We start from the raw sequence: 23,453 nt of genomic DNA on the forward strand, positions 1-23,453 counted from the left end.
ATCATCTCCTCAATGAGGTGGTCTCAAAAGTCGCAGTTACAACACACATAGGGCGCACCGCACCATAGGGCGCACCGCACATTTTGAGGGAAAAAAGACTTTTTTTTGTTTAAGTGCGCCTTATAGTCGTGAAAATACGGTACTCATACATTTTATTGGCAGTATTTTCACCCCCTACTTATCCCATGAAAAAAACTGTCAATTTTCTAAACATTCAATTCTCAACCCTCAGATCAGAGTGGGCATTTTCCTTTACAAAATTACCTGAGTTAATTTTTTATTTCTTTATTTTTTCACAGCTGCTGTGAGATGAATTATATAAAATATCTCTGGGGAATGGATGAAAAAGATCCACTTGATCAAATATAAACTCCCACAGCTTAGATATGTACTTGTTGGAAATGCTACTGTTTACATTCCAGTGTTGAGTGTTGAAAGGACCTCTGCTGAAATTACACACCCAATTCCACTAACCAAAAGTGCAAAACAACAAAAAAAGAACTTTGGGGTTTATTAACTGATAGGCACAGGCCAAGAAGATTAATGAGGCTTTTTCTGTTGCTAAAATGCTTGACAGTTCTCTTCAGCTAACCAAAGACTAGGATAGTCATGTAAAGTTGTGATTTGCTATTGTACATTTGTGATTTTTTTAACTAGTAAATTTGTGAATTCTACTTAAAAATGTGGTTTCTACTTAAAAAAAAACAAATTCCCTGTAAATTTGTGATTCTTTGTCCAAAATGTTTAATTTGTACATGAAACAGGCCCCTGTGTTATGTCATACTTACAGCAGCAGGTGACAAAATACTATAATTAAGGTATTAACAGTTTAGGAATTGACAAGAGTTCTCATAACTTTTGAAAACAAAATAGTTATTTAAAAACTTTATCTATATTATAACATATAATGATTAAACAATTTCTTCTGTTGTTACAACAGAGCTCAAGCAGTGGTGCGGGAATACGACATCATTTTACTACGAATGTACATTAATTACCCTGACTGCTTTCTCCGAATCTCCACGCTTTTGCACGACCTCGTAGATCCCTAAGAGCCACAACATAAAAGAGAAGAGAGCAAAGGAAAAGAGACATAAGCAAATTTCAGTCTTCAATAGTCTGTTTAAAGAACAGGGCCAAAACCTTTAATCCAGAAGAAATCATAGGAATCATTTTTAAGTAAAAAAATAAACACTATGTTGACAAAAGGTAAGAAAATAAGATTCTTAAAGCTTTAAAAGAAAGATACAACCTTTTTTAATTCTCATTCTTTATATTTATATATTTTTTATTTTTCTATGGAGTGAATTTTCTCCATTATTGATGCAGGCAAAAAACATGTTTTGTCATTTGAAATAAAAAAAAAAAGAAACAAAGCGAGTTTATTTGTAAAGCACAATTCAGTTAAAAGACAATTCATAGTGCTTTACTTGAATTAAACCTTCGGTCAGCAATTGGCAGCCTCCGCTCCAGGTCCAGACTGTGTAGCTTTTACCCAGACAGCTGGACATTTTCTGTGGTAACATGAGTGTATGATTGTTTCGCTCAAACAAGAATTGCACAGGCACGGCTATGGCTCTTGAGGTGCTCTCTAAAACCTCTTCCAATTACGTTAGACCTACAGTTGGTCTGTACTGTAAGATGAAAATTGGGTAAGTCTGAAGCTAGCTTAAAGCTAGCTGGCCCCTTAAATGTTGTAGCGTTTAAGATGGCTTGTTCAGAAACAAGAAGGGAGTTTTCCTCTCCACTGTCACTCCATACCTGCTCGGTGTGAGGGATTGCAGAGAATCAGCTGGTTTTGCTTAAATAGAAACAATTTTACCAATCTGTCTGTGTTATCTGTAAAAATAAATTGCAATTGAATTGAATAAAAGGTCGACCACAAGCGTAAAATGGAGCCTAGGCGGAAGTTCAACTGAAAAAACTCATTGCTTTCCTTCATCCACCTGCGACACAGCCAATCAGCTTTGAACCACACCTCCATCAAAGCCAATCGGCATCCAAAGCTCATCTTAAAAGGCCTTCGATATGCACCTGTCTGCCCCTGTGTGCAGGCGGTGGATGCGCTGTGTGACTTCATTCAGATGACCCCGTTTCAACCCACCTCCAGCTCCTCCTCCACCATCGTAGCTAAAGCTTCATCAGAGTGTCATTCCTCCCGGACTCTTACTGCGTTCCCTGTCTCATTTCAACTGGTCAGGCAGAAGACCGCCATGTTGAGCCTCTTCTGCCAGAGGTTTCTTCCCTACGGGGAGTTTTTCCTCTCCACTGTCGCTTAATGCATGCTATCATGGACAGGTTCTCTCAACCTGTGTTATCCAAGCTGGTCTTCCATTTTCCAGGTCCCTGAGTTAAGCTCCAGTATCAGCTCACACAGTCCACTGGATCTCCCCATAAAGCTCAGCATACCGTCTCACTAACCAGCAGTCTACAGACTGACCAACTTCATCTATCTCCAATCCACCACCAGTTTTAGGCCTGGGAGGAAACAGCCCTATTCTTTGCTCCTGTTCCTGCATATCTATCAAAATTAAACGCTATGTTTCCTGCCGAGGTCTGTGCACCAAAAACAAAGTAATTGCATCAATACATTTCTCCTAATTGTCTTTTCTCGTCATGTGAGTTTTTTAGATTGAACTAATAATACCCAATAATAGTTTAACTTTAACAGTAAAAGGCAGCTCTAAAAAAAAATGGGTTTTTAAATTTGACTTCAAAGAAACTCGAGCTTTCAGCACTTTCACAGTCTCAAGTGAAAAATTATTTTTTTTTTTAAAGTTATGATTTGATTCATCATTATACATGGAGGGATTTTTGCTATTGTTGCAAGAAAAGAACATGCTTTGCAGATTTGGATTTGAAAAAAGACATTTTATTTTCTGAATTTAAATTAAAAGATGCAGGCCAGGGATAAAACTTCTTCATTCAAAAGACATTTTAAGAGGATCTTTGCTGCATTCTCATATTTTATTTCATTATATTTTATTTAATCTTTTAAAGTTTTAAATCTGAAAATCTGCTATCTGCAAATATGAAACTATTTTTCTTGCTTTTTCTAAACAAATTTTACAATTGCATTTTTTAATATATCTGTTTTCCAGATTGAGTTTTTCTTTATCAAAAGGAGGTTTTATTTTTAGATACCTTTTTTTAGGCTTAAAATTAAGTTGTTCTTTGCTTGCAAGAAAATGTTGTCTCCTCCTGCTCTGATCATTTCTGTATTCCTAACATTCGCTGTCTCTCAGCTATTTTTGTAGATGTTCTAACCAAGCCCATACTCCATCTTAGTGAGGAGAAGCTGATAAAAATGCAGAAGACTGGAAGAAAAACACATTTTAAGAGAAAAAACAATGTTTTCAAATGTCTGATATGCTACATTTTCCTTTATGATGTTTGGAGTTCATTCAGTTTTTCCTTTCTGCCAACTTCTGGTTAATCTGGCCTCAACAGGCCCCCCCAATCCCCCCATGAGTCAGCTAAAGTCATGGCATTTCAGCATCCTGCAAAAAAGGACAAAACTCCCTCCTTTAGTGACACGCTGCAAGCGTATGATACCTTGAATTAAAAAGCAAACATATCTGTTAAAATGCTATCATTTTTAGAATGATTTAAACAAATTTCTTTCTAGAGGAAAATCTATTTTACTACTTCTGTGCTCTTGGAGCTAATGATTCGACTTTTAGACTGCAGAAAGAAGATAATTGCTGAGCCTTTTTCTGGCAATATTCTGCTCTACTTTCTTTGCGCAGAGCTTTGTATCAGTGTTCATACAGTACAGGCTGGTGTAGAAAGGGCCCATCTGTGATTCTGTGAGTCATTGCTTATCTAATTATTTGGGCAACATCTGACACAAACGCTGAGTCGTGAGAAAAGAAGTGTGGTAAGGTGCGGGATGCAAGACATCAGTGGCGCTTTCTTTGTTTGCTTTACTTTGAAAAACATGGAAGAAAATGATGAGTCCCCCTTTTTTTTAATCAGGGATGGATTCAATCAAAGCGCCAAATGGTCTCTTTCTTCTGTCTGCTGCTTTAAATAAACAGTTTCTCCTTACACGTTAGCTCTGCTTATATTCAGTCCCATTTGTCACAGTGTTTAAACATTTAATCCCGTCAAAGATCAGTCAAACACCTCCAGTCATGTCATCAGAGTGTATTATTGTTTAATATCTGGATGCATTTTATTGCAGGGTTTAGAAACTTTGTAATGATGAATGTCTGAACTCTGGATCTAAAGTTTTGGCGGGTTATTTGCAATACATTATTAAAACATTGTTAAAAGGTCCCATTTGTGAGGAAGTGGAGAAGTCAGAACAACCATTTCCTTTTTGAGGTCAGGTAAGACCTCCAACATTACTATGGTTAGTTAATGCTAAAATAATGAGAGAGAAGTTTTATAACTTTCTTTAAAAAAAAAAAAAAGATTTAGGAGCGTTGCATGGACTACATGCCAACACCGCAATACTACTCTCAACACCGCAATATGGAGTCAGAATTCTGCCAAGCGTGATAAATAATCATACCAGCAGTTTTATTTAAAACATCCCCACATAGAATACTCTCCATGTACATTTTAAAAGTTTTTAAGTGCAAATTCAAGGCCAAGAGGCCCAATATTTCACACTCATGAATGTATGCTCCCTCTCTTTCTTTTAATGTACATGTAGTTTCTCGCCTACTCAAGTATGCAAAACTGGCTACTTTTCAGGAAACCCTGCATCCTTAATTAGTACTCTTTACTTCCTGGTTTTAGCTAATAATGATGTTACTGGATCTGGACTGGAAGCACAATCTGTGCCATTATTAAGAATCACTAATTTACCCAGTGCAAGCAGATATTCATCCAGGTCCAAGTGGATGTTCATCCAGGTCACTAAAAATAATGAAGTACTTTTTATCCGAAACTTATTAAGTACATGTAATTCTCTCAAAAAAGTCATGAAAAAATATTTCGTGACTTTTTAGAGAGAATTAGATGTACTTTATATTTTCTCCATTTAAATACCTACTCCTGTGTAGGTTAGAGTTAGGGCTATACTTAGGCCTAGGGTTGACAAATCAAAGAAACAATAATTGTTTGCTCAAACAATATGCCCAGATTGTTGGACCCCCCACATGAGAGTGTTTTCTGCTAGCTGAACCTGCAGCTGTAGTCTTCAAAATTGCCTGTCTAACAGCATCATCCGAGCAGTCTGGCAAAATATGATCACACTGTGTTTATCTGTATTTCCATTGCGTCTGTTTTTAGATCATGCACTATATAAGATAAAATTACAAAGAAGGTGAACATAAAACTAAAAGAGAAAAACATTTATATATAAATTCAAAGCTGAAAAAAGGAGTTGCAGGATATAGGGTCTGTATCAAGACCAGGGTTCCTCTCTTCTGGTCTTTAAGGTCCTGTCCCATTTAGAAGTGTATCCTCTTCTACATCGAAATCAAATGGCTGAATTACCTCCTCAGTATGGAGTCAACTTCTTCAAAGTCCTGCTAAATACCTGATTATTTGTCTCAGGTGTGTTGAAGCAGAGACACTTCTTAAACACACGTCTTAAACATGCAGAATGCCAAACCTCGAGGACCAGATTTGAGGATCCCTCACCTGGACCAACTCCAACTGTCTAGACCCGAGGAGTGCACCAAATAGACAGCTTAGACACAAAAGCAAAACTGCAACAAATGTGCAGTAAATTGTCATATATGGCCTGCAGTATGGCTAAGCAAAAAAATGTAATTTTGAAGTGAGTTGTTATATCAACATGCACTGAAAGGCCGCTCAGCAAGAAGAAGCCATTACTCCAAAACCAGTTATCGCAAGCTCTGTCATGAGGACTCAGTAAAAAAACTCCAGCAAAGTACTTCAAGAAGCTTGTGGAAGGATGCCCACAATTTAAAGGCATTTCTTATACCAAGAAAATCTATTTAGAAATCTGTCGTTTCAAATCGTTTTTGAATCTCTCTTACTGTTTTGGCATTTAGCAAAATAAAGTTCTTACAATCCTAGCTTCCTTTGAATAGTTAAAGCAACAGTACCTGGCCTAGCAGTCTTTTCTTTTATGCAGATTCAGGTGTGGGAGCTCAGTCAGTTGATTGGCTGCCTGGAGGGTGCTAAGGAACCTGATTGGACCAGCTGAATCACTAAGAGAAGTAGTGGATGATGGGACCCGCCTGTACCCTATAAATCGCTTCTGGAGTCATTCTTTCAGTTGGGTAGCTTTTGGGAGAGGCTTTGTACAACAGACCACCACTTTGCTTTGGTTCTTTAGAAGAATGGGCAGCTGCACATTATTTTGTAATTTCTGAACCACCGTGCTCTTCTTACCAGTGTGGTTTAGCTCTTGTTTGTTTTCTAGTTCAATCTAGAATGTTGTATTTAAGAGAACAAGGCTGGATTTGTCATTTCTGTCAGGTGCATTGTATGTGGGAACCTTGCTTTTTCTAATAAATCCTTTTAAATGTCCTTCTTTTACCCCTGGACTCACTTTTTATGCTATCACCCCCTGATCCCTTAGACCTGGAGGGGTAACAGTTAAGTTTAAGAATTTAAAATACCATGATGTGACCACCTGGAGCTCATGGGACCTAAAGTAGAACCCCTACTTGTAGCAACCTCTGTATTCATCAAGGCTGATTCTTTGGCACTATAATATAGCTTGAGTTTTAGTTTTTGTCCCTTACATTTTGTAATCCCCTTACTAGATGTTCCAGCTCTTTAAAAAGTAACCTGTGCTGTGCTAAATTGAAAACATTCAAGCTATGTGTTGTAAAGTAAACCTGTGCGTTTACACCTTGAAACTTTCTCTCCACAGTTCTGTTCCTGAGAAGAGATCACTCGGGACAAAATCTTTAAAACACATCTTTAAACACTTCATAATGTATATATATTAAATAACCATGACATAACATGATATAAATTGTAATCTTACTCAGACCAGAGAGTTTGTTTAGTTACAGAAGACAGTGCTTACCAACCAGGCTTCCTTCTCCATGAAGTCGGCCGTGAATCAACATTAATGAAGCATTTTATACAGCTCCATCTCCTCCTGCCACATCATCACGTGTCACATCATTACATCATACACATTTTTAAAATGTTTGGATCTATGGCTCCGACTAAAACTACAGTATTACTCAGTGTCCCAGATAAAGGCACAGGGAACTCGCTCTTAAGAAAAGTTCCACTCTGGCTGTTCCGCCGTATAATTTCCAAATCTCTGTTATGTACATAATGAACATGATAACTGTAGGTCTGACAGAACTGTCCTAATTAGATAAACTGCTTGGTAAAAACATCAGCCCTAACACGTAAGAAGCAGGAATTATTAGGGTTTAACAGACTCATACATCATCAATAAAAGTAATCCAAACAGTATCAACGTGGCCGTATCTCTTCTTTTGGTCTTTAATCTGAGTTTAAAACAACAAGTTCTAAACTGTATTTCCCATGAACTCGGTTACCACAAAGCACCAACAATAACAGTGGAATTTATGGGTGGACAGATACTTACCGGTGTATCTACATGCTTTAACGGCAGCTGCGGAGTGGGAGGCTGCAGAGAAAGAAAGGGGGAATTGGAAGGTCAGTGGTTTTCTTTCACAACGAGGTAAAAGAGAGGTTAAAAGGTATGAAATTTATGGACGGTAGTTAGAGATTTGTTCTACTGATCCTGTATTTTTAAATGCCTCGTCTGTCAGATGCAGTCACTCCATGAGCTACTTGTCTTTCAGAACAGTTTTAGCTAAAAATGGGGAAACGAAATCAGGACACTTTTTGAAATATACTAGTTAAAAGCATAATTAATCCTAAAGATAATAGGCAGGACAAACCTTTCAAATTGGAACAATGATTAATCTACTTGACTTCTAATCACAGTTGACCATTTACTAGGCTTAGATTTTTAATGGAAGGAAATGAAAACTTCTATTTCAATCTCATTAAAAGGAAGATGACTAAAGTCTTTGTGCCACAGTGCATGAATCATATTCTGCCCTATAAAAGCAGCCAGCCCTAAACAACTGGAATAATCACTTTGGCTAAAGCCGATTTGTCCTTGTCTTGCAGCTTTTCGTTAAGGTTCAATCAGAGACACTGAAAAAATGAAAAATATTGGAAACTTTAAACACTTTTTATGTTTAGAAAATGTTTTCTATGTGTTATAAATCATACCAACAGATAGGAAGACGTTAAAATATAAAGAAACCATCAGTAAATTATGTAAGAAATTTCAAGTATGTCCTTGAGTGTTTATGTATCGTCAGAGTTTCAAACTTGGATACAGACCTTTAGGAATGTGCTGGAATCATTAACGTGAGTTTCTCTTGTTAGGGTTAACATAAACGAGAGGAGTTATTCCAAAACAGTCAATAACCAAGCTTCTTCATCTTATATCAAGGATCTAATGGTTCCTTATCTTCCTAAGACAGCACTTTGCTCTTAATCTACAGGTTTACTAGTGGTTTGTAGAACTTCTAAAAGAAGAATGGGAAATCTTTTAGTTATCAGGTTCATTTCCTGTGCTATATAAGCACCATGAATTACCATTTAGAGTAATAGAAAACTAGCTGATAAACATTTTACTGCCTGACAACATACTAACCAAAAGACAGAGAGCTGAGCAAATGCCACAGTTTCATCTCTGCTGTATTGCCAAAACAGCAGTAGAAGCTGTGCAGTTTCTAATATTAGCTATCTTAGCTCTGCATTAAATATTATGCAGTTACTATAGTTTTTTCTTTTTTTCGTTTGGCACAGTTTCCCCCCCAACACAACCCTTACAGCCGTAGCCGTAACCCTTTCGTAAACGGGTTTTAAGGGAAACAGTGAATTTTTTTTTTCCACTTTTAAACCCACAAACTTTCCTACAACTAACTGCTAATACCAGTTTCTCCTTGCCTCTGCGAGGCAGACACCCTGTCTACTTTTAAGATTAGGCTTAAAGAGTGGCTCATGTTATCCTGAGCTATCTCTATAGTTGTGCTGCTATTGGCTTAGACTGCTGGAGGACATAGGGAGCCCTCTCATCACTCTGCTTTATTCTACTTCTGTTCTGTATTATTTGATAGTTTAACTTCTACCTTTGTCCTTTCTGCTTTTTCTTGTCATTGTAGCTTCATCAGGCTGTGATTAGCTGTGACTCAGTCCTGGATCAAACCATCATCTGGGCTGCCGCCATCAACATCTCCAACTATTGAAATTGCTTTTTACTGCTTTTCAATGTTTGTTCTCGTTTCTCTCTTTGACATAGCTATGGGCTTAGCTTTTACTGTGACAAACTGCATGTTCTTTCTTGCATCGAATTTGATGAAAACGGGCTCACATCTGATCTATTTAACTGTTTCTTTCCTACACAATTCAATTCAATTCAGTTTATTTATATAGCGCCAGTTCACAGGACAAGTCATCTCAAGGCACTTTACAGTTCAACCAGATCATACAGTCAAATTGATTCAAGGTTTTTTATCTAAGGAAAACTAGTTGATTGCATCAACTCATTGACTCAAATACAATCCCTCACACTAAGCATGCTTGTAGCGACAGTGGAGAGAAAAAACTCCCTTTTAACAGGAAGAAACCTCCAGCAGAACCAGGCTCAGTGTGAGCGGCTACACAGAGGCACTTGTAGAGCTAGTTTACCGCTTCCCTTACATAGATAGTGGATCAGTGATCTATGCTCCTTTTTGCTTGCATGCTCAGTGTGAGGGATTCTTGTAGAGCCAATCACAAAATTTAAGCAAATACAATTTCCTACTTGACATTTTTTTTAACTGCAGCATTACAGTATTCCTTTGCATGCAGTTTGTGTTTTGACCTATTTTTTGGTTTGCTAGCGTTTTTTTGTCTTTGCAGAACTTTTTGTATTTACTGAGTATTTTCATTACATTTCCACTCCTCTGCCACCATAATAGTTTCTTTAACTTAATCTCTGTCTACATCTATAATAAGCTCTCATCATCTCTAAGCTAACAGTTGCAGCTGCTGACCTTTAACCCATTTAAGCCTTGCCACAATTTCAGAAAGGACCCCCATAATTTAAGCAGAGGATTTCAAAGACCAGAAACCATTTGCATTTTCCCCAAAGACTATTATTGGACAGAATGCATGCATTTACTCCGAGTACTCACCGGCTCAGAATTGGATGCTGTCTGACATGATGTAGTGACCTGAAAGTGAGAAGATAAACATGCAATTGAACAGAGCATATGATAAGGGTCATGAAAAAGAAAGTTGCAGAAAAAAAACAATGTGAAAAGTAAACCTAACACAGGATCGGTCCACTTCTCTATTTTCCTAATATCAACCATATTCTTTCCTTAATTTTACTTCATATTCCAACACTGCAGTCTCATTTTAGAAGCTATGATTGAAGGTAAGTAAGTAGGTAAGGCAAAAGCAGAACCAGCTGCTTGAAGTTCTCCACTTCAGCTTGTTTTACACAAAATAATAGATCACTTTAAGGCTGTAAATGTGTCTATAATACACGCTTTTATATTGGAAAAAATGTTGCACTATGTTTAAGTAACACTTAACTACAAGAGATTTTAAAAAAAATCGGAAAATTGGTAAAACCATTTTGTCTATAAGATATCAGAGAATAATACGTGCAGAGATATTAATAAATAGCAAGACTTAGAGAAACCAAGTAAATATTCAAGCATATTTAGTTACTGTAACACAATTGTTTCATATCCTAACATTCTATCATAAAACAGTTGTGTTAAAGTAACTAAATATGCTAAAGTAGATGCAAAAGACACAGGAATAATTTAGAGAGAGAGAAAAAGTGAGCAAGCTAACCATTAGCGGTTCTAGACAGGGGCCTACCGGGGCCAGTGCCCCTTTAGATCTAGTCCTGGCCCCTGTTGTGGCCCCTGTACTAAAGACATAATACTAAGAGAAATTCTGATGATGATATGTGCTGGAGCATACATGGTTTCTGATAGGTCCTTTTTGGATCGATTTAAAATTTTTTTTTCTTTAAAAAATTCTGTTTTACTAGTTATTTAAATTAAGGTGATAGCTTTAGAGATAGGATCCCAGTTTTCATCTGTTGTTTTTTTTTTGAAAAAAATAAATAAATCTAACTTTTACAGCTGAATTTATCAGTTTGTATTGAGTTCTAATTCTGATTTTATAGAAAACTATAATTTTAACTTAAATTAAGTTAAAAATATATAACATTCCTAAATTATGAATGTATCTTGACCTAATATTCCAAATAATAGCTTTATTTGATATTTTTTTTATATATTTATATAGCTGCAATTTCTTGAGTTGCCTTTTAACTATGCTAAGGGACTTTTATTTTGATTTTAACGATAATCCAAATGAACATTTTTGAGGCAAAAATAAATATTTTCAGTTAGAAGACATATTATTTTAATTAAACCTGATTGAAGAAATTTCACTTCATGCAGCTTTTAATATATTTGAATACCTAGCCCAGTTTTTTTGCTTCATCCATTTCTGTGCCCCTTTGACCCCCCAACCCCCGGCACCCCCTGGAACATTTGGTGTAGAACCGCCACTGAAGCTAACATCAATATAGACTGAGAGAAAAAAAAAATCAGGAACCAAATATCAACCTGTGAGCTACTCTTAAAAATATGATTAGAAAAAATTGGAGAGGTTGCAGCAAAATACATAATTTGAAACCTTGGAAGCGAAGTTAGGGTAAAAGCTGTGGCATTAGAGAGAAAAAACATTTTAATAAGCATTTGAAACCTTCCTCTTAGATTAGCTTGTAGCATGGGCACTACAGGAAGTTAGAAGAGTAGCAGAAATGGCTTTTTTATAGTTTTGGTTGGAATAAAGTTAGCTCAGCTGTTTGTTACTGAAAAATGGAAAAAATTCAACGAATGATGAAAATTTCTAAGGAAATCTGATTTTTTTTAAAGATTTAATGGCACTTGTTTCTATTAGTTAAAGTTTTTCAGAAAGGAAACAGATAAGAAGGCAAAATATGTGAGAGGGCTGCAGACCTGCACTGTTAGAACCAGGATCTGCACTGGCTGCAGAGCTGCACTGTGAGGTCTCTTGTGCTGATAGCAGTTTATTCAAAGACTTTCAAAGTAAAAGCGAAGTTGATTCAAAGCCTTTCTAAATTAAAAACTAGAGTCGATAAACTCCCCATGGAGCTAGCTTCCTTTCACAAACAATTATTGTTATGCTGGAAACTTATCTACACGCTCAATTTTGTCCCCCATCGTCTCTTATCTGGAATAATAGATATGTGCTACATAGAAATTAGACTTAGACAGATTTGATTTATTTAGAATTTTCATTTAAAACTGTTCCAGACAATTTTCTTTTTTTAAAGTGCAGCCTTGAAAACAGTAATAAATACATAAAAAATGTATTTACAGTTCTAACATTTTTTTTTAATAAATAAAATAACCGATTTTATACAACATTCAGCAGTCTAATGGCAGTGGGAGAGAAACTGTTATGGAATCTGCTGGACCTGCATCGGATGCTTAGAAGCCTCAAATAAGTATTGGTATTTTCCATGACTGGAGGGAAAAGGCCATTTATGTCATGGTCTTGACGCTGATGGTTGGCTTTTTCATTTGCTCCTGCTCACCTGTCTAATTGGTCTGGCGGCTGATAAACGCCAATTGTTTCCGCCTTGTTCCCTCAGCCGTTTATTTTGTTTGCTTGCCTACCATCAGCACCAAATTATTCGAGCTGTTTGTGAGAGTAACTCTTGCTATCAAGTGAGTTTTTTTGTGATTCTGATTTTGACTTTTTTTCTGCTTCTGGATATTCGAGTTTGCCCTTGTCTGCTTTTTATCAGTTTTTGTTTTTGAACTGTCTTCCCGGATTCTGCTGGTGTACCGAACTTGGACTTTGTTACTGACTGATTCCCCTTCGGTACCTCTTTGGCTCTCTGATCTCCTGGTCTGTCAACCTGGTTTAGATTCAACCTTGTCTCTGGATAGTCCCTCACAGACACTCTTGCTTCCTTGGCGTTCAGCTTGTGTCAGCTCATCATCACCCAGAGTTTTGGAAGCGGCTACGGCTGTAAGCAGTGGGCAAACTCCCCCCCGGATTCCTCCCATTCTCTGGGATCGGACTGTACTTCGAAACCAAGTCAGTGACTTTTTGCTCCTAGTCGCTATCAACCTGACAATCCAGTCAATGACCTGTTTCTGCCCTCTCTGCAGAGAATCTGGTTATCCGTCCTGACGACCAGCCACTCGCCGTATTTGTTTGTTAAAATATAGCCTGTTGAAAATCATCCTGATCTGTCCGTTTGAATATTGGGTCCAAGGTTCTGAGGTCCTGACAATTTGGTCAATAAGACATATAAACGACAATGAATGTTGGCTGTCCTATGAGGACTTTTGCTTACTGTATAATTTAAACTGCTCCTACGCTCAGTTTAACACTCTCATAAACTCTAATCCAGCAGCAAACACGTGCTGCACACTACTCCAAAGGGTTCAAATATTACTTCCGGAATAAACTTCCAGTCCTGAAAGAGCAGGAGACAACATTTTGCAGATCTTCAATGAAGGGTCCTTACTGTGCAGGTCTGAGTCCTGACTGTGCAGGTCTGAGTCCTGACAGTGCAGGTCTGAGTCCTGGCAGTGCAGGTCTGAGTCCTGACAGTGCAGGTCTAAGTCTGCAGGTCTGAGTCCTGACAGTGCAGGTCTAAGTCCTGACAGTGCAGGTCTGAGTCCTGACAGTGCAGGTCTGAGTCCTGACAGTGCAGGTCTAAGTCCTGACTGTGCAGGTCTGAGTCCTGACAGTGCAGGTCTGAGTCCTGGCAGTGCAGGTCTGAGTCCTGACAGTGCAGGTCTAAGTCCTGACAGTGCAGGTCTGAGTCCTGACAGTGCAGGTCTGAGTCCTAAGGTGCAGGTCTAACTCATGACAGTGCAGGTCTGAGTCCTGATAGTGCAGGTCTNAGTGCAGGTCTAAGTCCTGACAGTGCAGGTCTAAGTCCTGACTGTGCAGGTCTGAGTCCTGACTGTGCAGGTCTAACTCCTGACAGCGCAGGTCTGAGTCCTGACAGTGCAGGTCTGAGTCCTGACAGTGCAGGTCTAAGTCCTGACAGCGCAGGTCTGAGTCCTGACAGTACAGGTCTAAGTCCTGACAGTGCAGATCTGAGTCCTGACAGTGCAGGTCTGCAGCAAGGCTCTCTTGAAATATATAAAAACACAAGTAAGATAACTTACTGAGGAAGCACTTTCAAACAATGGGACATAAATAGGAGGTAGTAACAGGAGCTAGGATCAGGAGCTACGGGCAGAAGCTAGGGACAAGAGCTAGGAACAGGAGCTAGGAAAAGAGGCTAAGGGCAGGAGCTAGGAACAGCAGTTGCGACAGGAGCTTTGGACAGAAGTTAGGAACAGAAGCTAATAACAGCAGCTAGCTCAGGAGCTAAGAACATCTGTCTGTGGAAACACAAAATGCACAAAATATATATATAAAAAAACATTTTGGTAGATGATTTTACGGTTTAGAGACATTGCTTTAATATTGTTGATTAGTAGCCAAAACCATAAATGTGTTTGACCTTAGGAAATATGCAGCAAATTCAAAGACTAATGTAAAGCAGGAATCACCTCAGTTGCTTAACCTGTTAATGACTCATTTATGTAAGAAAAAATATATTCCAGCCTGCCTGGTTTATACCATAGTTATGGTTTTTAAAAACCAAACCTTGTTTTTCACTCTCTTCTGAAAACCACCATCATTTGCTTGTCCTATTGTACAGCATGTTTTCTGTAAAGAGCTGTTCATGGCTTTCCAACAAACAGGGCCCCACTACTCCAGTAAAGTCACAAGCCAAACCCTGTTGCTAGGAACAGTATCACTTGTACCCTAATTTTACTTTCACTTCAAAATTAGCAGGGTGTTGATTTGCCTGATGTTGCAATGCAACACGAAGCATCTTTTAATAGCAGTAAGGGCATCACAGGCCAATTTGGATGTCAGAAAAAAGTTGCTAATAGTACCCATGGCAAGTAAGTGGCTCCTATTAGTCTGGATCACCCTCGTTGCTGAAAATCACTGATTGCGCAGCCTAAACAGGCACTTGGTGGCAACTTATCACTTCCATCTGATTGTATTTACTTTAGTACATACAGGCAAACATACACAGGGGAAGTTCATCGAAGGAAACAGAGTTAAGTGGGAGCCTATAGTACCCAGTTCCCAAGTGTTGTGAATTGTGGACTGTTTTAGACACCACAGGGATGAAATTGAGCTATCAGCAGATAGCAGGCACAGCCAGGAAGGAAGTTGCTGCAATTGTTTGCTGTTGGAAAACAAAGAGCTCATTGACTTTGTAATCAAAGTTATCAGCAGCAGAGTAACAAGATGAGAAGCAATCACACCCAGGACATGCGGACGTGCAAAATAAATGCATCGGCCATCAAGTTGTTGCTGTTGCAGGCTTCGCTCTAGAATCATAAATCTCAGAAATAATAGGAGAACGGGACGAAGAAGAAAAGGATTGAAAGAGCGCTGATTTTTGAAGACTTTTTTAACATTTTCCTTATTGTCGAAACAAGAGTAGACAGGTCTACTTTCTTTCAAAGTCAGGGCAATGGGATTAAGTGACAAAGGTAATAGCCAGCTACCCTTAGCTACAGTCACCAGACATTCCCGATTTCCGGGATTTCCTGTCCCCGGAAATGTCCCCAACTTTACAGTTTTATGAACGAGGCAGAAATATCAGTCAAACGCGTGCGTCTCAAATGTGAAACACAATACGAATGCATATTGTGGATAACCGATCTATCTTCAAGCATCACATGACAACCATCACCAAGACTTCTATAATGTGGTTTTACTGGCTTTGGTTATTAACACGTGACTGCTGCTGAGTAACATCCACTTGCACGAAGGCAGCCAGACACCCACTCAGCAGGGTTGCCAGATGTCACTGCCTCACGTTTTCCGGCCCAAAAAATTTTCATAAACCGCCTGGATATACGAAATCTGGCCCAATTTGAAGCAAAGTCTTTCGATCTCTTAGGCCATTTAGAAGGCCAGACTTGAAAACATCCCAACCTGGCAACAATTCAAGTAAGATGGGAAACAGCCATCAGATACAAAATATTCTAACATAAATTTGTCAAATATAAGAAGAACATCGTAGTTTGGTATAAAGAAAGCATTTTAGTTTCATCATAATTTGGTCTGTTGCAAGGATTTTACAGTTTAAAGAAATAGAAATTTACACCATATGCCAACCGTCACAACGATGTGCATAACAAGGAAGGGCTATATATACTGCATGCATCATATAAGCAGGTAACATTGTATTACTTCTTGAGCTCCTTGAGTTATTTACTGTCACAGGTAGGTGCCTCGGCTGGAGAATAAGTGTTGGGGCCAGTATGATTTAAGGAGTGACGGCCCTCGCACGCTGAAATTAGGACCGGCCCACAGGGCAAATGCCCCGGTATCACAGATTACCAACCCAAGCCTGTCCTCCGTAACCGCTCCGCTCCAGACCGCCTGCAAGAAGCAAAGTCTAAAGCCTCCATGGTTCTTCCCATCTTGCTCCACTCCGACTTCCTCAGTGCTCAAGGAGAGCATGCGCAACATCATTATTATTTAATTCATAGGAGCAAAACATGCAGAAATTGACGCTTAATTTATGATGACATAATGACATAATTAAAACTCACCATCAGCATCAATTACACTTTTCTTCCACAAAAATGTATTTTCGTCTTGCATCTTAGTAATAGGGATAATTAGGATCATACAAAATTGGTTTGTTTTCTACTTTCAAACTCAGCTTCTATTAATCCATGCCTGAGATAAGAAGTTTGTTTTGAAGTTGTGAGATCTGCTCTAGGAAGTTGTGACTGCATAAAATAAACATTTTGATGGAGATGAGAAATTTGCTTTATGGTATGTTCGAAATACCAATAGTTGGCATCCAATAATTTAAATAGATGGTCTTTGTTTTGGGGAATATATAAAAATTATGCCCTAATTTCTTTGTTACTAGTGTGTCGTTGGGATTTTGACGGTATTAAAATAGGAACACTGATAGAAAGATCAGTTGAAGAGAGGGAAGAAAAATCTAATTAGAAGAATAAAACAGAGAGCCGGTAGAAGTCTGCAAATAGATGATGGAGAGGGAAGGAGACAGAGAACATTGAATGACCAGATGGCATTAATAAACACTATCGATTGATTAATTTTATCAATCTTAGGAAATAGGAGAGGCACATTCCTGGATTTTACACCTAATTTTTGTTGTTTAAATATGAATAAATATGTAAAAATGGATGAAAGCATCACTGTCCCAGTTTAACGTCCTAATTCTGATGATATGTCTTTCTTTTTGTCTACGAGCTGGAAATGTTCCCAGATTCTATTTCAGAGACGTGGTCACCTTACCCTTAGCATCAATGGCTGCGTTCACGTCAGTCAAGCGTTCATGTTGAGTTACATTGAATCTTTTACTCACGGTGCTATGAAGGAATGAGGGCGCATTCATCTTTGCAGAATTGTAATTCGGCCACACTGAACAGATTCTAAGCATAATCAACCTTTTAAAGGTCATAAGAAAGCATCTCAGTAGGATTCAGATCAAGTTTTCTTCGTTAGACTTGTTCTTAGAATCCGTGTCCTGCACCATAGCCCTAGTTTTCCTTAGGTTGTCAGATCGAAGCAGAATTCATTTTTCTATTTATCAGTCTTCAAGGTCCTGAAGCAGCAAAACAGCCCCGGCCAAATCTCCCCAAATGTTTGGGCATTATCAAGATAGAAAAATTTAGACATTTTTTTTCAACATTGGTTTTTATTGGAACGCAGCCATTATAGCCATTATCCTCTAATGGTGGAGGGATGAACTCTGACCTTAACTGAGGCAACTCTTCAGTTTTCTGGATGTTGCTCTAGAGTCTTTTGTGAACTCTTTACTGTCAGAGTAATTTTGGTCCTCATCTTGGGAATTTTCATCACCGTTCCATGTTTTCTCCATTGGTGCAGAATGCCTCTAGCTCTGGTTCCAAAAAGCTTTAGAAATGGATTTGTAACCCTTTCTGGACTGATGACTTAGTTATGACTGATCCACACACATAGAGCTGTTTTCTGCTATTTTTGAGGTCTCAGAATTTGAAGATTTGCACCTAGAAATTTACACTTGTAAAATTGTGATTCCTTTTTTACATTTCTGTTGTTCTCTTAAATTTGTGATTCATGCTACTACTTTTTTGGTTATTTTTCTTTTTATATATATATATATATATATATATATATATATATATATATATATATATAAATTTGTGAATATGTGATTTGTACCTGTAAATTTGTGATTTTCTTTGTAAATTTCTGATTTGTTCTTGTAATTTTTTTTTCATTTATGTAAATTTTTGTTTCGTTTTTCGTAAATTTAGTTTTTTGTATATTTGTCATTCATAGTTGCAATCGCTTAAATTATATTCTTACAGATAAAAAAAGCCGATGTTGAGATGGCATCAAGGTAAAAATACAATTCTTAAATTTAGTGCCATTCATTTACTCATATTTACAAATTTAGACACTTAAGCATACAATGTTATTTACGTTTATTTTTACCATAATTTTAACATATGTTTTTATATATCCATAAATTGGTGGTTGAAAGTAAACTTTCCTGTGATTGGGGGTCCTAATAACGCATGTTTTTAGCAGCTCACAATAATTTGCTGCACTGGCATTCCATTTTTATCAAGTGTACTAAAAATGTATGCCATTAGACTTTCATACTTGTCATGATGTTTGACTTAAATGGATTGATCTTTGATTTAATCCTTAATGTTTTTTCCAATCTGAAATTAATGAAAGTAATGCTGATATCCATGTTCTTTTTATTAAAAAATAGATTTTAAACAGACATCTATAAACAAACCTTTTTATATTATCAAGACATTTAGCCTGATAATTCCAATGGAATTTAATATTAAAATGAGTTTGACACCCCTTGTGTTTTCACAACATTTAAATAGAAAGAGTTGTACAGGTTACATCCCAGAAATGTAGCTTCTTTTGGATGGAGCAGAGGCAACTTTGACAAACCATCTTATAATCAATTGCTTTGGGAGTTCTAGGAGTCAGGAGTATACAGTGACTAGGCAACCACAAGGAAAACCTCCGAACAGAGTCTATTAAAACAGGGAGTTTATAATATCATGGAGTCACGAGGGACATCTGGGAAGGAGTCAGCCGAGAAGCCCAAGGGGGGGCGCTCTGCTATCCAAGCCCTGATGAGAGGCACCATTAGGGGGCTGACAGAGGGGAGTTAAGGTCGGTCATTGTTAACCGCTAAAGGTCACGTCTCTCAGGTGGGAGTTTTGCTACTTGAATACTTTCAATTCTCTTCATACTGAGGCTCAGAATAATTTTAATCGCAAGGACAAACTGATTAGCGAAACGATTTAATGGTCTTTTAGAAGCATTTGTCTTCATTTGGGCTGTTTTTTTATAATCAGATATTTTCTGCCTCACATTTTAACTCTAAATATGTGGTGTTCCAAAAGTTTTTTTTCACCCTCTTGCCCTCTAACTTAACCATTAATCTGATCTTAAACTATCAACATCAACCTTACTGATGGGAGAAAGCATTTGTTTGCCACCATGCATAAATCATCCCACGGGCTCCGCTAAATAAGCCTGCCGTTGGTCCGACCGCACTCAGAATTCCTCAGGCGCTCCTCTCTGCCCACACAAGAGCCACTACAGCACTGATGGCAGTGAGCCTCAGAGAAAAAATTCTTCTCTTCCTAAAAGTGGGGCCAAATAAGGAGTGGAGCTCAACCGGTTCCCTTCACAGGGATTTATATATTGACCGGGTTTCTGTTTTACTTGGAAAGCTCATCAAATCTGGTTGAACGTATGTTCTTTTTCCATTGTGACAGGATGTCAAGCATGCAATAGAGGTTTAAGATCATATTGTAGGAGAAAGGTAAAAAAAAAAAAAGCAGTCCTAGAGACTGAATAAAAGCTTTACTTGGCTGTAAATGACCACACAGTCCTTTGATTGAATATTTTTCTCCATAATTTTTTGTGGTTTCTATTTAGGAATTTTAGACTGGTAGGAAATGAATTTTTGGGATCAAGCTCCCTGTTTTTGTTTTATTTTGTTTTTTGTTAAAAAAGGGGCCTATATAATATTTAAAAGAGGCTTAGTGGTGTTCCAAACACCAAGTATTACGTTAACAAATGTTGAAACACATAAAACACATCACTACAACCAATCCAATCAGGGTTCTATCTTCTCCCTGCTTATTTCGATAGACGGAGGCTAAAACCTTAACAGGGATTTCTCATTTAGACCCACAGGCAGCGTCCTGCTGCTCCAAAGCAGAAGGGAGATCGCATGTGAGAGCGAAATCAACAGCTGAGTAATGCGCAACATACTCATGAAATCAGGCGCATTTTAGCACATATTTAATGCATTTAATAACTGCATATATGAAGTTTGACAAGGCAAATTTTATCAGGTTTTGCCTCCTTGGTATTCAATGAGACATTGTCACTGCTATACAACCATTTGTATAGAGATCTTATTCCGCCTTATGTTTCTTAATCTGCATGTTTCCTAGTAGTTCCAAGAATTTTTTAAAACTACAAAAGTTAGCAGGATCCTCTCCTTTGGATCCAACTATCAGTTCTAGTCCATGAGGCAGACACGGTCTTCTTTTAAGACTAGCTTAAAACTTTCCTTTTTGATATAGCTTAGAGTGGTTCAGGTTATCCTGAGCTGCTCCATCTACAGTAGTTACGCTGCTATAGACTGTGGCTGCTGGAGGACATAGGGACCACTTTTCCTCTCTGCTTATGTTCCCTCTGCTTTTTTCTTGTCACAGTAGCTTCATCAGGCCTGGTTCTGTTTGGCTGTGAGACCATCCTGGAGATAAAAATCAGCTGGGGTGCTGCAGTCAACACCTGTTATTACTGATGATGGAGTTGGGCCTGTTTTTCAGTGTTTATCTTTGTTTGTCTCCTACACATAGCCATAGGCTCAGCTTTTACTGTGACTTAGTGTATGTGTTCCCTTTCATCCCTTTGAAAATAAAGACTAGTCGAGAATTGTTAGACTCGTACGAACTGTTTTCTTGACAGTGTGCTAAGATATATCAAACTATAAAATTGTTGGTTGTAAAAGCAGGTTTAAGACATCGGCCTGGTGTTCAAAAAATAATAAAGGCCGAAATGATCAACAATAATGTGATTTGTTAATGAAGATAAAACCATAAAACACTGAACATAGTCTGAACAAAATAAAAGCTCTAAATAAGATCAATGCATGGAGGACAATTTTCCTGCTTTAATAGCAAACATGAGGGAAACAAGATTCAGATGAATGAGCAACCTAGGAAAAAAAATATATTTAACCATTGTTCTTTGATTACGGGACACTAAGCAACAATTGACATTAGAGAAACAAACAGAACTGCCCTAATTTTACAAAGGTTTTGCAAAAACTCCAGGGTTTCTTTACTTTTCTTTAAATCTAATAAAATTTGCATGTAATAACATCTTAATAAAATAATTGAACTTTATTGATCTAACATTAGAGAAATGTACCTCTGCATTTAACCCACCCCCTTGGGGAGCAGTGGGCTGCTATCGTGGGACGCAATCAGGGGGGTTAAGGGTCTTGCTCAGAGACCCAGAGAGGCAGTCTGTGAAAGTGGGGCTTGAACTCAGTCGTCTCTGTTTGAGAAATACAATTTGATCAAGTCTTTTCTATCATTCTGCGATATAATAAAAGTATATATGAGTAATGCTGATATCATATTGGGTCAATATTAGTATCGGTCAATACTCATAGCTGTAATATCAGTATTATATTGGAAATTAAAAGTTGTATTGGGAGGAACGTTAGTGCTGACCACTGGGCCACAGTAGTAGCCACTTCTTTGGAAATTGGGACTAAGATTAAACACAGAAGAATAAAAATCGAATGATTCTTAATTTTGCAAAATTATCCTGATAATGAGATTAATGTGTAAAGCTCTCTGGACGTTTTCTGTCTTTTGTAGCATCAAAGTTATGATTATTACAAATCCATTCTCAAACTCCTGGATGGCACCGGTAGGGATTTGCTTGTGGAACGAGAACAAAATGACTACCACATGGTTAACACTCCATAAGTAAGCATGGAAATTGTTCGACATCTCCTCTAAACACTTCAGACAAACGTCACCACAACTTACAGGCTGTTATTTAGACTATTGTTCATCACAGCGGATCGCCATCCTAGTCCAGTTATATCGTTTTGCGTCCAACTAAAGGAACCGATAATGATCCGCCTCCAAACCGACATGCCATTGTTTGGTTTGAGGCCGTCCGAATGAAGCCAAACACTACAGGATCAGAAAGGAGGCAGCTATTTGATCATCAAGAGGGGTGTGAGCGGGCTCTGGCTTGGCTGCTTTATCCCTGTTTACAATTGAAATCCCTCTATAGATGACAAAACACCCCGATAAACAGAAATGATGAATATCAGATGTGTGATTGTGGCCCAAATTGGCTATAGGTTGAAAACCACCAAATTTAAAGCGGTGGGTTGAAATTTTATGCAACAGGGTTATGACCACATATCCCCGTCACAGGAAATTGGATTCAGTCAAAGGAGAGCTCTATCTACGAGATTCATATTTCCTTTGTGGGGAAATAAAAATGTCTGCAAATTTGTCAAGGTTTAAAAGCCCCAGCTTCTGTGTTGCTAAGCCTGTTTTCGTCATTACTGGACAGTGTCTATCAGTGTGTTCCGGATGGCCAATCAGTTCCGGTTTAATTAGGGGCAACTGAAAGAAGCCGTTTTTCACCTGACCACTAATAACACGTTAAAGGAAGGGGAAATGACTCCAGCAAACATCAAGGCTACAAAAATACTCAATGAAACAGGAACTGAGAACCGTATTCATTCTTACATATGATCTTACTGCTTAATGCAAATTAGAGCAGATAGTTCACATTGAAACGGAACTTTTACTCATTTACAGACGTGATAGATCATCTGACTTTCACAGTTTTTCACCTGCGTAGCAGGGGGTAGCTTGCATTTTAACAGTATTCGTTAATGTTTTGCTAATAATAAAGCTTGTGTTGGAGAATTTTCAGTATTCTTCAAAATAAAAGTGGTGGAATAAGATGCTACATCAGGATGAGTTGAAGTAAAAAAAAAAAAACAAAGCAAAAAAAACTGGCCAAAGACCAAAGGTTGGATTAGTTAGAACTGTTTACACTAAACCCAAAGTTGCATTCCTCTGACAAATTCTGCCGTTAACCAATCACATTAGATTGTTATGCCCTGTAATAGCTTGAGGTCAGAGGTGACTGAGTGTCAGCATCCTCCCTCAAATGGACAGAAGGAGGAGAAAGGAAAGAGTTAGGTTGAAATTGTTCCCAAGCACCACCGCAGCAGATTTCCCTGCTAGAGGAAAACAAAAACAAACACGTGTGCCTGCTGTGTTGACCAGTTGCTCCCAGTC

General features: G+C 38.0%; 1 protein-coding gene across 1 annotated transcript in view; it reads right to left on the reverse strand.

Annotated features, from left to right (window-relative positions):
• LOC107084230 (tensin-like) overlaps window positions 1-23,453 on the reverse strand; it is a 132,708-nt gene that overhangs the window by 50,464 nt on the left and 58,791 nt on the right. The window contains exons 4-6 of the mRNA XM_015373961.1: window positions 10,119-10,157; window positions 7,505-7,546; window positions 999-1,048 (exon numbers count right to left, since the gene is read on the reverse strand). Of these exons, the coding sequence (XP_015229447.1) occupies window positions 999-1,048; window positions 7,505-7,546; window positions 10,119-10,157 (131 nt within the window). The remainder of the gene's footprint in view (window positions 1-998; window positions 1,049-7,504; window positions 7,547-10,118; window positions 10,158-23,453) is intronic.

Source organism: Cyprinodon variegatus, unplaced genomic scaffold (genome assembly GCF_000732505.1).
Source record: "Cyprinodon variegatus isolate N-32 unplaced genomic scaffold, C_variegatus-1.0 Scaffold95, whole genome shotgun sequence".
Lineage (NCBI taxonomy): Eukaryota > Metazoa > Chordata > Actinopteri > Cyprinodontiformes > Cyprinodontidae > Cyprinodon > Cyprinodon variegatus.